This window comes from Rutidosis leptorrhynchoides, chromosome 7 (assembly GCF_046630445.1).
Source record: "Rutidosis leptorrhynchoides isolate AG116_Rl617_1_P2 chromosome 7, CSIRO_AGI_Rlap_v1, whole genome shotgun sequence".
NCBI classification, from domain to species: Eukaryota; Viridiplantae; Streptophyta; class Magnoliopsida; order Asterales; family Asteraceae; genus Rutidosis; species Rutidosis leptorrhynchoides.
The window spans coordinates 322310807-322325869 of record NC_092339.1 but is presented as its reverse complement, the minus strand read 5'-3'; the positions used below and the strand labels follow the sequence as shown (position 1 = coordinate 322325869).

Below are 15063 nucleotides of genomic sequence, written 5' to 3'. Positions count from 1 at the left end.
TATGGATTAATAATAACTTATACTCCGTAGTATATGATAAATAATAATTTAGTATTGAGGCCTATGTCAACATATCATTATCTCCTTCATTTAAACGTTTACTTCAACTTCAACTTCAACTTCTATTTATATGTTTTGCATATATAAACGGATCAATAACGATATAACTGTTAGCTGTTACTTATATCCACTACATCATAAAAAAATACATATTAGTGTTAATCAAGTTATCAAATTAACCTAAAGAAATATATTTTCAATTCCGTTATTGCACTATTGAAAATCCACTAAACAAATTATTGGTATTTTTAAAACAGGAAACAAACCAAAAGAGGAATATGAAATACCAAAATGATACAAAATGTAGAACTATCTATATTACTTTATGCCTATCAATCATCTTCCATAAAATTACATATGTGGAAATATGAAACATGCTCAAATCAAGAGTCAAGACTATATCTTTCCGAATAATTTTGCCCCTTTCTGGATGTAACTTACAATCTGCCCGTTGTTAATAAAACATATCGCCGTATCCTGTTTTTGGATCTGTTACGATTACATGAACTTGACTATGATCCAGTATGTGTAAGTATGTATGCCTCTCCTACTATACATACAACATTTGTATATTTTACGACTTTAATGATTGATTGATCCAGCCTCTCCTACTATACATACAACATTTGTATATTTTACGACTTTAATGATTGATTGATCCATGATAAGACAGCTAACTTTAATTATATTTAATTAATACTTATTAATAATGTAGTTTTTATATGTGAAGTGTTTGACAAGTAGTCTGCATGAAGAAATCTGTTTTTATTACTATCTATCCCAGCCCATGTTTACTGAGTGTTTCTTATTATACAGATAAAAATTGGGTCTTGGTCACAAGTTCCTTTCAATTACATGACCCTTTTCATATGTCGACAAAGTCGTTGGTAAACGATTACCGCTAAGGTATTGTTTAATTTTCATGAAAGCACGTCGTTAGTACATAGTTATGCACATGATGTACCCTGTTTGCCCAAATTAACAAGCTACATATTTATTTATATGGTAAATTCAAAGATGATTTGAACTTTGTTTTTCAACTTGGTTCCGTATATAACTGAAACATACACATGTAACAATGAACAGATACATGTATACCGTGACTGGGGATGTTGGATAATATTGTATACTTATAACGAACCAGTCTTCAAACTGATCACTATCTCGTAGAAATGATTTTAATATTTTTTGGTCTTCTGTCAATTGCCTGTCTCTTTTAATGTGAACAACGAGACCACAACTAGACTACATGGTACGTCATCAACAACTTCAAAAGCTTATACAGAAAGGCACAGCAATGTATGACTTGAATAAAATAAGAGTAATGCTAGATGTGTCTAAGTGTGTTAGACCCAAAAATGTGCTTACGCGATACTAATCATGCCACATAGGCTACCCTTTTTGTAGATGGTTATTGTGACGTAGCAAGGTTATGGATTATTTTTGGTTGGTATGAGTGTGGCGTGTCATGAAAAAAGGGGTGTAGTGGGAAAAGTTGTGAGTCGTGTGACAATATATGATTGGGAACTTGAGTAGAAAAAAAGAAAAAAATATACTTAAAAAAATTGAGCGATTGTTGTTTTGCCCGTTGTTTCTTGCTAAAGTCCCCACCAAAAAGAGCCCATAACACCCCATTAGGGGCGTTCAGGCGTTTCGAATGGTGAGCATTATTTTGCTTTTTGTCTTCATTAATCATTTTATCATATGCAGAAATTACATTTTAAGTCTGCAATTTTATACACATCAAGCGTTTTTTAATAAAATAATTCAGATAAAAAAAATCATAGTATTTGATAAAACTGATCATAAGTCGGCCGCACTAATTAAGTTCAGACAACAGTATAATATATTTAAGATGACACGCCGTAACGACACATAAATGAGAACGAACTAAATTATGAGGCAGGTAATAAGAGTGATAAAGACTTGTTTCAAAATCAATTAAATTTCGAAGTGTAGGACAAGTTAATTACAGATTACGACAGATTGATCATGCAGATGTGTCTCTAATGCTCAATAATTTACAAACTTTTGTATGTCCATAAATCTTTCCATAATCATAACTAAACCACTTCTAGAAAGGATCACTTCACTAAAACAACGTTACAAGGCCATATAAACAAAGAGTACATGTTTATATCACACTACTAGAAAAGTATAAATTGGGGACGACCTTTTTCGGGACGACATAATGTCGTCCCCAAAAATAAGGAAAACGACAAAAAATGGGCCAGCTTTTTCTGAGACGTTTGACCAGTTTTTTGGGGACGACATTTAGGGACGACATGTCGTCCCCAAAGAAATTACCATTTTTCATTTATTTTTTTGGTAAAAAACTGGCTCCAAAAAGCAAAAAAAATCCCGCCAAACTTTTGGGGACGACATGTCGTCCCTAAATGTCGTCCCCAAAAAAAGAATTATATTTAATTGTTTTTTTGGCGCAGAAATATTTGGCTCCAAAGGTGGGAAAATTTCGTGCTATTTTTTGGGGACGACACGTCGTCTCTAAAAACTTTTGGGGATGACATTTGTGGCGCCTTTTGTGGCGCACCAGCGCCACTAAAGGTACAAACGAAAAAAGGTTGAATTCAACTAGTAATATTATTTTCTAGTATAAGTATTGCGTCACACACTATCATACTATATGGTTGTCCATTTTTATTTATTTTTTTATTAACGATCCGTCAAAAATTATTATTATTAATATTACTAGTTGTTTTTTTACTTTAATTTTTTATTTACTATATATTCAATTTCAATTGTGGATTTATCATTTCTCATATGATGGTTATTTGTTAGGAAGTGGTACAAGTGATAGTTACTTGTAGATTGTAGACAAATACGAAAATCTGAAAGACAGAAATTGTGTATGTTGGCACTTCATCACGAATGTTCATTCATACATGCATGAATTATGAATAACATAACGTTTACAATAAAACTTACACGTTGGTATCTTATTAAGAAAATTGGACAAAACTTTGTCCCACATTAAACCAACTTGCACTACAGTAGTACTAATATATTACAACAATTAGAGTTTTAATAATAATAATAATAATAATAATAATAATAATAATAATAATAATTAGTTCCACCAATTTATCTCGTGATGGCCTCACTACATAATAATTAGTTCCACCAAGTCAAGAGCATATATTACTATATCTCTACCCCACTACATCACTTCCACCAATTTATCTCTATTAATTTCTCCGTAATTAGTTCTTATATTGCAATCAGTCACTTTTAATATATTATTTGGACATTGCCACTTCTTTACCAATAAAAAATAACACTGCCACTTAATAATTTTCACGAAAAATTAAATTTCCCTCCACCAAATTTATGACTCCCCCCAAGTCTAAGAGAGTTAGAAAAAGGTAAAAGGAGTTTTTCATGGTTCCAGTTGTCCAAAAGTTAGAAAATAGAAAACCATAACTTTTTTCATCTTCATTTCCATCTCTGATTTCTCTGCTTCTGGCGTTACACTACTGTATCAAGGTAACTCACATCTCAGTATCTCACTTCTTTCTCTAAATCTAAATGTAAATCTCTAGTAATTTTTTGTTTATTTTTTCACAATAAATAGAGTTAACGATATGAAATTGATTTTTTTTTTAACAGAACGATATGAAATTGATTAGTAATGTTAAATTACAAAGTTTTAGAGATACATCAGTTTTGGTCCAAATTCTTTTAACTGTGATATGTGAAGTATTTTTGATTTTGATGTATTATAATCATGTAAAGTAGCAAACTGATTTGGAGTCAGGGGCGGAGTTAGTAGGGTGGCAGAGGGGTGCTTTGCCACCCCCAACTGTGTTAGTATATATGTATATGAATTGTGTTTTAATGGCTATATAATTGAGTTTAGAGTGACAATTTTGAAGTTGTAAAGTGAGGACAGAAAGAGTTGCAGGTAGAGTTTAGAATCTGGTAGGGATAACAACTTTTTGGTGAACTTCCAATCAACACCCCTCATCTTATAATTATAGTTTACTTTTGTCCTCGTAAATTTAACACCATGTCATTAAACTCTATATAGATTGCATTTACATGTTCAAATCTAACTGAATACGTAACTGTTTTTAAAGTTTTCATGAACTTAAAAAAAGAAGAAGCAGTAGACGCACTTAAAGTTTAAATAAAAAATACTACTTAAATTGTTATTGAGATCTAAGTTACATGATTGTTTGTAAAGTTTTCATGAATAAAAATAAATAAAAAGCAGTAGATGCATTTAAATCAAATAAAACATGGAGTACATAATTTGTTATTGAGTTCCAAGTATAATGTATTATCATAACAATTTTTCATTTCGTTTTTTCTTACGAAGTTTTTCCAACATTATACAATAAATCAAAGTCGCTAAGTTTTTTATATATAAATACTCATCATGTTATATTTCGACTGAAATTAAGAAATTTGTTTTGTCTAATTTAAATCAAAGTCGCTAAGTTTTTTATATATCTGTTATGTAATATATATATAATGGTGATGCAGGGGAGAATAATTGCGAGGTGTGAAAACCATTTAAATGATATTGGTAAATGTCAGTGCCCGTGTATTACGTGTGGTAATACGAGAAGACATACACCTCGTGAAATTTACCAACATATTATACGCAATGGGTTTGAACCTTCTTATAAGATTTGGCGGCATCACGGTGAAGAATTACCACCGCCGCCAGTAGTACACAACACACCAGATCCCCTTAGAAATTTCTTGCACGATGTTCAAGGGGAAACGATTTTAGAATTCACCGAGGAAGGATCGAATGACGATGAGACTATGAATGACACGATCGAAACTCCGAGTGCAGGTCTGGAGGATTTAATTGACGCCACCCAAACCGAGCTATATCCTGGTTCCAGGCTGTCCTCATTAGAGTTTTTAGCCAAGTTAACACACCTTAAGGTCTTGAACAGATGGACGAATACTGCATTTGACCAATTGTTAGAATTGCTCATACAATCACATCCCCCAGATAACACAATTCCAAAATCATATTACGAAACTAAGAAGTGGATGAAAAAGATCGGTTTAGGGTATGAGGCGATACATGCTTGTAAGAATGATTGTTGTTTGTTTTATAAGGAATACAAAGATTTGGATAATTGTCCAATATGTGAGGAGAGTAGATGGAAAGCGGAACGCACAACGGGCAAGAAAGTTGCTAATAAAGTTTTGCGTTATTTTCCTATAACTCCCAGACTTAAACGTTTGTATAGTTCCAGACACACTGCAAAGTATATGACTTGGCATGTTACTGGACAATGCAAGGAAGAGGGTAAGATGCGTCATCCGGTAGATGGTCGAGCGTGGAAAGAAATCGACCAAAGATATCCAGATTTTGCACAAGAACCCAGAAACGTTCGATTAGGGTTGGCTGCCGATGGTTTCAATCCATTCGGCAACATGAATACGGCTTATAGCATGTGGCCAGTAGTACTGACAACATACAATACGCCTCCGTGGATATGTATGAAAGAAAGTTCTCTCATGTTGACTATGCTAATTCCTGGTCCTAAATCACCTGGAAAAGATATCGATGTTTACTTGAGGCCTTTGGTTGATGAGTTGAAGGCTTTATGGTCCGAAGGAGTGATTACGAGAGACTCAGTTACAAACACGAATTTTATAATGAAAGCCATACTTATCTGGACCATCAACGATTATCCTGCCCGTAGTAGTTTATCAGGTTGGAGTGGCCAAGGTTATAAAGCATGCTCTATATGTAACGAGGACACTCCTGCAATGCGTGTGCAAAACAAAATTGTTTACGTAAGTAATAGACAGAACCTTGAAATGAATCACCCTTACAGACAAAGCTTAGAATTCAATGGTAAGGTTGATAAAACCAAAAAACCTAGAAAGTTCAACTATAAGTATATTGAAGAACAACTCAATTCGTTGTTGCCAGTTGGTAATCCCGGGAAAAATCATAAAAATGTTGGTGGAAAAAGAAAACGTCCCCCTAATTGTCCGCACAACTGGACTAAAATTTCTATTTTCCGGGAACTTGAGTATTGGAAACATCTTCCACTGCAACACAATCTAGATGTCATGCATATTGAAAAGAATGTGTTGGAGGCTATATTGGGTACCTTATTAATGAATGACAAATCCAAAGACACTCACAATGCACGAGTTGACTTGGAAAGAATGGGAATTAGGAAAGAATTGTGGCTCCAACCAAAAAACAACGGTAAAAAAGACGGGCAATACTTCAAACCTCATCCTAAATACTCGCTTAAACCCGAAGACCGAGTCCATTTTTGTCAATTCATTAAAAATGTTAAACTTCCAGATGGGTTTGGATCAAATTTCAGGCAGAAAGTGAACAAGGATGATAACAACATAACAGGCATGAAGTCTCATGATTGCCATATCATGATACAACGATTATTACCGGTCGGAGTTAACGCATTTTTGGACGTAACTATCTCGACACCAATAATCCAGCTATGCGCATTCTTTAAGCAAATTTGTGCTCGAGAGTTAATGGTAGCCGACATGGTGAAAGCTCAAAAACAATTGATTAAACTTTTATGTACTTTTGAGCTGATTTATCCTCCGGCTTTTTTTGACATAATGATTCATCTGGTTATGCATTTACCGGAAGAGGCTATATATGGAGGGCCTGTTTACATGAGGTGGATGTATCCAGTTGAGAGATACATGAAGAAATTAAAAAATTATGTTAGAAATAAAGCTAAGCCTGAAGGTTGTATAGCAGAGGGGTACGTTGCCGACGAAGCGTTAACAACATGTTCAATGTCTCTTGAAGGAGTACAAACGAGATTTAATCGGCCTGACAGATATGAGGACGGGCCAAATAGACCGTGTGAGTTTCATGTGTTCAAATCCCTATGTGTAACATCCTGACATCGGGCCTAGGTGAAATTTACCTTTTTGCCCTTTAGGAGTGTTAAAGTGAATTTTAATGAAATATATAATTATTAATTATTTATAATTAATTGTTAGACCATTGGGTCCGTTTTATGACCAGGGTCCCGAAACAGGTTATATTATTTAATTATGACATCGTATGCTTTGCTGAATTAAATACGAAAGATATCTGATAACAGATAAATACCCGTGTATTATCGGGAATGGGTTTAAAACCCATTTAATTAAGTAAAACTGCTCGTGGTTTTTGTGGTTCCAGTACATTGTTTTATTTTCTTTTTATCTAGATCAAATAAAAACACACACATCACAAACACTAAAGCCTAGCCAAAATTGTTGATGATGAAGATGTAATTGAAGATTAAATTGTGGGTTTGTTCATCTCTCTCCCTCTCGTCTCTGTCACGCACCACTCGCCATCACCATTGAAAGACCTAGTTTTTATTGTTGAAGAGGATGATAAAATTGAAAGCTTTCAATCATGATTCGTGCTTCCTTTAACATCTAGCATCAAGGTTTGTCTTTAATTTATGCTTAATCTATGTTTATTTAGGGTTTTACTATTTGTTATTAAATGATGCAAATGGGTGCTTGAATCTTTTGATTTTGGTGATGAAATTGCTTGATAAATGTTAGATTTAAGTTGAATAATTGCTAGCAAATAATTTTGGGTTTGAATATAGCTAAAAAAAATTGGTGTACCATGGGAGTGGACAGCAGCTTTTAGCTGCTACTGCTGCTGTTCGGTGGGCTGCCACCACTGCCACCACGGCTGCCCGCGGCAGCTGGTGGCCAGTGGTGGCGGTTGACGGATGGTGGCGGTGTTTGTCGATTTTTGGTACGCGAGATGGTTCGGGTTACCCGTTTGGACCCCGAATCGTTCGTGTTAATTTAGTAGTGATTGGTTTCGTCGTTTTTAGACTATGACCCATTTTTCTAGTTATAATTGGATTGTAAATGGTATAAGTATGTAAATAGTGTGGATTGCTGACTTTTAACTCGTGACCATAATGGTGAGTTAAAGTAAACAAAAAAAATATTTCACGGATAATGACGGGTACGCACTTCCCAATAACCTTCGAAACCGACCCCCACCGAATGTTCAACAACGTCTATGGGACCCATTTGTGGACCTAATGCTTTCAAGTAAATTCCGGGCTCGTTCTGCGCAGAACAAGAAAAATAGGGCGAAGATGGAATACGCCAGTACGCAGGGTAGCAGGTCAATTGCCGACCGTGTGGTAAATCCTATTTTTAACTTTAGTTTATGGAAAATATTAATACGTGTCTGTAAATTTTAAATGGTCAAATATTAATATGTGTTTGCAGGCCTCTCTGGATCCTCCGAGTCATATCGAAAACTTCAAGAACAACCACACTTTTAAGAAAGGTGGATGGAGTGGGGATAAAGCTAGGGTGAACCACGTAAGTACTTACATATATATATATATATATATATATATATATATATATATATATATATATATATATATATATATATATATATATATAAAGTCAAACGAAGTCAACAAAAGTCAATTGGGTTAAAATTGGGTTAAATTTAGTCAATTGGTCAATATGGGTTAAAATTGATTTAAATGAAGTCAATTGGTCAATATAAGTATATGTATATGTATATGTGGGCCAAATGGTCAATATGGGTTAAAATTGGGTTAAATTGAGTCAATTAGTCAATATGGGTCAATATAAGTATATGTATATGTATATACGGGTCAAATGGTCAATATGGGTCAAATGGTCAATTGGGGTCAATGTGGATTAAAATCGTCCCCAATTGAGTCATTTAGTCAATATGGGTCAATATAAGTATATGTATATGTGTATATGGGTCAAATGGTGAATATGGGTTGTCGTATTGTTATATGATAATACTAATAATAATATTTGTTAACTATGTAGGAAAAAATGTTGAAATTAAAAGAAAAATATCCGGAAAGGAGTGATGAAGTCATTATGTTGGAAGTTTTAGGCAAACGTCGCGGGTACCGTCGCGGAGTGGGTAAAACGTTACCCGGATCGGCTAGTACATCATCTTCATCATCAACTTGTCAAACAAGACGACCACCACCACCGGGTTCCGAAAACCCATTGCTAAAGGAAGCGGTATACGATACTTTTGCCTTTAACAATATGGCAATCCCGCCCCAATGGCAATCTTTTTTCCCAACCCCCAATCAAACTCAAGAAACCGAAGGTGAAGACGAAGGTGATGACGATGAAGACATGGAAGAAAGTGGTGCGTCTCAAAGCGAAAGTGATGAAGAAAATGAAGATGAAGCAAGGTAAGTTTGTAAGTTTGTTTGCTATTCGGATTTGGTTTAAGTTTGTAAACTTTGGATAATGTTTTAAGGTTGTAAACTTTGTGTCGGATTGTAATCTTTTAGTATTCGGATTAAGTTTGTAACGGTTGGATAATGTTTCGGACATGTTTTAATTAATGTTGAGCTTGTGTTTGTGAAATATATTGTGTTTTGTGCAACAGGTTTTGATTTGGTTTAAATGTGCCGTTTTTACGGCTGGAAAAGCAGTTTTTAATCGGCCCAAAAACGATAACAGCTTATTGGGGACGACATGTTGTACCCTTTTGTCGTCCCCAATTACATTTTAATATTATTATTATTATTTAGAATGAAAATAGGATATTTTAATATTATTTTTTTAGAGACGACATGTCGTCCCTAAAGAGTCGTCCCAATTAGATTAAAAATATTATAATTATTAATTCGTTGGAAAAATGATTTTTTTAATATTATTTCTTTAGGGACGACATGCCGTCCCTAAAAGTCGTCCCCAAAAAATGGACAAGATTAACAATTGAAAAGTCAAAGTGGGTCCCACCGTCGTCCCTAAAAAAAAATCAGTCGTCCCGAAAAACTTTTCGCGACAGAACACTGGGGACGACTTTATGGGGACGACATGTCGTCCCGCAAGATTATTGAGGACGACATGTCATCCCTAAAAACAAAATTTTGTTGTCCCCAATTGGGGTTTTTCCAGTAGTGTCAGTATTCCATACTTAGTTATTACATATAATCATGTGAGCTAAGTAAACTTCACAACTTATTATTGGTACGTGTAAATTTATTACCTGTATAAGCTTAATGAAGTTGGTGCAACAGTTTTGTCACAGTTTCCATAAACAGTAAGACTAAAATACTATGAAACTTGTGCTGCAAAATACCTCTTGTTTCCTTTTGGCACAAACCAAAAATTTGGCAATGCAATGAGCATGTTAGTAGTCAATATTAGGTCACTTACTTTATTCCGAGAATTGGTTTTGATTTGGTTCCAGAACTAAAGGAATATCATATTGATTTTTTTGCTCTAACATTTAACACGTATATTTTTTTTCTCTCCAAAAAAATTATAATAACTTTCCCGATTGCGATTAGACATGTACATGTCCGATTTGTGTGTGTCACCATGTGTTGGTATCCTATATGACCAAGTAATGTAAGACTCGACTTGTTAGAATATGTAGCGACTAGACAGAAAAGCTCAACTGTAGTATAATTAGTTCAAATTATTTCAGAAGCAAATGCTAGGTACCGACCTATTTGCAGCTAATGGTGTGAAATTTGAGGGTGACATTTTGATTAATATGTCTTATTTTATTCGTTTAAGTAAGTTTTTTGAGATTCTTACACTTCTCAAAGTTGCCTTAAGATAAAAGATGAGACATTAATCTAAAAATCATGAAAAATTTCAGAAAATCTTATTCAAGACGAATAATATAAAATTAATTTTAGCAAAAAACTAAAGCCACCCGCAAACTCTGGACACGAAATACGCAAGCACGCAAATCAGCCACAATATCGCACACACAAAGCTCAAATCCTCAACGAATACGATTTTGATGTTTAGACTACCCGGTGAAGGGATATTTTTACTAAGATGTACCCCTAAACCTTTTTCCTTGGTCACCTAAAAATATATTTTACTAGTGCTCTTTGAATTTGAGACCTTTTGTGAAGATATAATTTTTTTTGAACGGCAGTACGGGATCATCCTAACACCCACACGTTCATCTCCTGCAATTCATAACCCGCCTCCAACTGATGCTTAGGAGGAAATCCGGCTCAATCCGAGGACATGGGTGGCAACAACCCCCCCCCCCCCCCCCTCTCTCCTTTTTCCCCCCGCAACGCGATGTGCGAAAGGTACCCCTGGGTGGAATTCAAGGGGAAATGGACAACCTTGTGTGCAATGCTGCACCCCACGGGAGTCGAACTCCCGTCTTCTCGCTAAGAGAGACATGCTACTCTACAACACAAAGTTCTTTGTGAAGATATAATGACGCTACCACTAGGGATATCGTGGGATGATTAAGCAATTGCAAATCTCGGCCACCCGCAAATCGCAAATCTCGGCCACCCGTAAATCGCAAATTACGATTTGCTGATGGGTAGGCCAAATTCTTTTTGGGTAAAATTTTATACATCATTACAAGAATCAAACACAACCATCACAAACCCTGGAACATTTAGTATATACAAATATGGTCTCAGTAAAAATAGGTTCATGCTTGCTACTCAGTATATCAACCACACACAAAATGCTAAAGAAAACAAAAATATTCTGAAAAATACTAGTATATATGGAGAGTGCAAATATTCTTTACATACTGCAACAAGTTATTACACAACAATTTAAGACCAAAAAATCAGATCATTTGCAATTTATATCTTGCACAAGTTTATTGCAGTAAAACTAAAGAAAGACAAAAACATTGTAGTAGTTTTTTTTTTTTTTACAATTTATGTAAAAATAAAATCAATGATTAAAAAATTTAGGGCACACGAATGGATGAGGAAATCTAGGGTTGTATTGGACTTTTCGTCACTCAAGGAAGAGTATATCTTAAGACCTAAAGTAGGTAGCGCTTCCTTAATTTTCATTGCACTATAAGATTAAAAAAAAATTATAAATCTAAAACTCAAATTTAGGTAAGAAAACTTCAACACTTGATCACCAAACCTTATCTCTGATCAATTCACATTAAAATTTGCACCTTCCTTTTCCTTTCACCTCTTTGATCAAAATTATGGTACAGTTAGAACTCATTAAGACTAAGGTAGTTTAATTAGTAGTTTTAGATATATAATTGTAGTTTAAGAAAGGTGGTAGTGAATTAATATGGAAGGAGAAGTTAAAAAAGAAGTAGAAACACTTCCTCCGGGTTTTCGGTTTCATCCTACCGATGAAGAATTAATTACTTGTTATCTTATAAACAAGATACAAGATTCAAGCTTTACCGGAAGGGCGATTACTGATGTTGATCTTAATAAATGCGAGCCTTGGGATCTTCCTGGTACGCGCTTTAAAGTTATTACTACTCGATGTTACTATAATTTATTGTAACTAACTCGCAATATATGCGTTGCTTTTGTTCAAATCGTGTTCATGCATGTAAGCTTAAGCGATGCTCACGCGTATAGCTAAAAGAGTGAATCTGATATACAACAATATATCTTCCCTTGCAACATATTTGAAAATTAGGGTTTTGTTTTTTTTCTTATAATTATAATTATAATTAAATAATTAAATTAGATCGTGTCTTCTTCTTATGTTGTTTATTTCTACCGAAAGGATATGTTAAGAATCTTATTTCTTAGATTTGAAGAAATGAGAAGTTTAGTATATGCTTTTGGTGAACTAAAATGGGCAAGAAATAAATGATTACAAAGATGATTTACGTACACTTTAAAAGTAATTTTTCGTGAAAGTCATATCTTCTCAACAAACAAAAAGAAATCACTCACTGAGTAAACACGAATATATGATGTTTTATTTTTATTTTATTTTCTTAATATTCGAAAACAAGATCAGCATCTTCATGTAAAAATTTATCATCATTTCAAATGTTAAGATTAATTAACATATCATTTCTTGGCTAAAAAATACTTGGACAACAAATTTTTTTTAACATAAAAAAATATAGAAAAATCAACCGAAACTAGAAAGAGCAAAAGCAACCGATTACAAAGGGTTCATCAGCCAAGAGTTCCGACTAATGTTTAATTTCCCTCTATAGCTAATCCACTGAAAAATTTGTACGTAACAGGAAAGGCGAAAATGGGAGAGAAAGAATGGTATTTCTTTAGCCTAAGAGATAGAAAATACCCAACAGGAGTAAGAACAAATAGAGCCACCAACACTGGCTACTGGAAGACTACTGGTAAGGACAAGGAGATCTTCAATAGCGCCACCTCAGAACTTGTCGGTATGAAGAAAACGTTGGTATTTTATCGAGGGAGGGCCCCACGTGGTGAGAAAACCAATTGGGTCATGCATGAGTATCGCGTTCACGCCAAATCTGCTTTTCGCAGTTCCAAGGTACGTGCCAAGCTAGGTTGTCTCAGATTAGTGTTTACAAATATTAATCCCTCCAACTTGTGTTTGTTGTCCATAATATTGCGTGTATCCAAATTAGGTCTGCTTTTTTAATGCACTTAACCTGCAAAAAGTGTGTTATTAATGCGTTCCTTAACCAGTTATCCTTTAACCATTTTCAAAATTAGAAATCGCGCAAAGGCTAAGGATTACTGTATGGGAATGGCTGGTGATATTTTCATCATTATTTTTTATAGATCCACCACAAATATGCATAAATGAATTATAGAGTACAACTCATTATCGAAGTTTATTTTTGTTTGCATTTCCTTTTACAAAATCACAATTTCAAGTGAAGCTCATACAAATACATGTCAAAACTCTATCACTAATTGGTGAATGCATTTTGACCGGTCTAACTCATCAAAATATTATAAATCCTATATGCAAAAAAAAAATTTGATACATATTTAACTACTATATGGTGGCTTTAGCTAGAAAAATTAAGTTAAAGTATTAGTGATTAATTAGAATGATATTATATCTTCTGTTCTAATAAAATATTTTGTTGGTTACATATGCAGGACGAATGGGTTGTGTGTCGAGTTTTCCAAAAGACTGCGGGTGGTAAAAAGTATCCATCATCGTCCAGCCATTCGAGAGGCATGATGAACATTCCGTACAACCTTGAAATCGGCCATGCTTCAGGGATACAGATCCCTCCCCAGATCATGCAACCCGACCCAAATTACCAGTTCCCCATCGGATTAGGAAGAAACAATTACATCAGCAACGCTGATATCGCCGAGTTTTCTAGAGTTTTCCGAGGTAATAATGTGAACATACCACCTCTTCACCCAGCCCAGTTAAACTACCCTAACGAAAATGGTTCCGAATGCTTCACTATTTCTGGGTTGAATCTAAACCTTAGAGGGTCAACCACAACCCAAATGAGGCCAATGGGTCAACCACCACCACCACCAGAACCACAACCACAAGAGGACGTTACGTCCTCGATGCTTATAAGTAGTGGTGGTCTAGTAAATGAACAAGCCCTGGGTTATAACAATGGAGACATAATTAGTAACTCGAACACGCTTGGCAACAATAGGTTCATGACGATGGACCAATGTGGCGATCTTGAAAACTACTGGGCTCCATATTGAGCGTTCGTAGATGACTGATGCTGCGTACGTAGGGTCCACACTATCATTTTTCAAAGGCCGGTAATTTATGGGTTCAGTTCATTAAGGTTACTGGTGTCCCTATCGAATGAGATGGGGTAAGCTATCTTAATTATGTTGATAAGTTTTGTGTAGTTGGAGGTGTTTTTTAATATCTTAATTATTAGGTCTGTTAGCTAGAGTTTTATATAATATATGGTTACATAAGTTAGGTTTATGGGGGGAGAGCCACATATTATAAGTATGTAAGGATAACTGCCTCCCAAAACCATAACTAAGCTTATCTCCTTCAATTGTGAAAAATGATCATATGTAATATGTTTTGGTTGTTTAGCATTCTATGAAGTTTATCTTGATACAATTTGTATTGAATAGTCATGAAATTTTGTTGATAATGAACTTGATAACCAGGGCCTAGGGATGGCAATGGCTGTTGGAAGCTTCGACGAGCCCAACACACCCACTATAGAGGACCTAGGTTATACTCACTCACTAGACCAACACTTTGACGTTGGTTAGCCTTTAATTTTATAAATCCTTAGTGCACAAT

At 34.8% G+C, this 15063-nt stretch overlaps 1 protein-coding gene across 1 annotated transcript; it reads left to right on the top strand.

Moving 5' to 3' along the window:
* Positions 1–11953: 11953 nt before the first annotated feature.
* On the top strand, positions 11954–14833 carry LOC139857388 (protein CUP-SHAPED COTYLEDON 2). The gene is made up of 3 exons (XM_071846136.1): positions 11954–12307; positions 13061–13332; positions 13914–14833. Exons 1-3 carry the CDS (start codon positions 12133–12135, stop codon positions 14493–14495), a joined length of 1029 nt encoding a protein of 342 aa, XP_071702237.1. The 5' UTR covers positions 11954–12132; the 3' UTR covers positions 14496–14833.
* Positions 14834–15063: the final 230 nt, after the last annotated feature.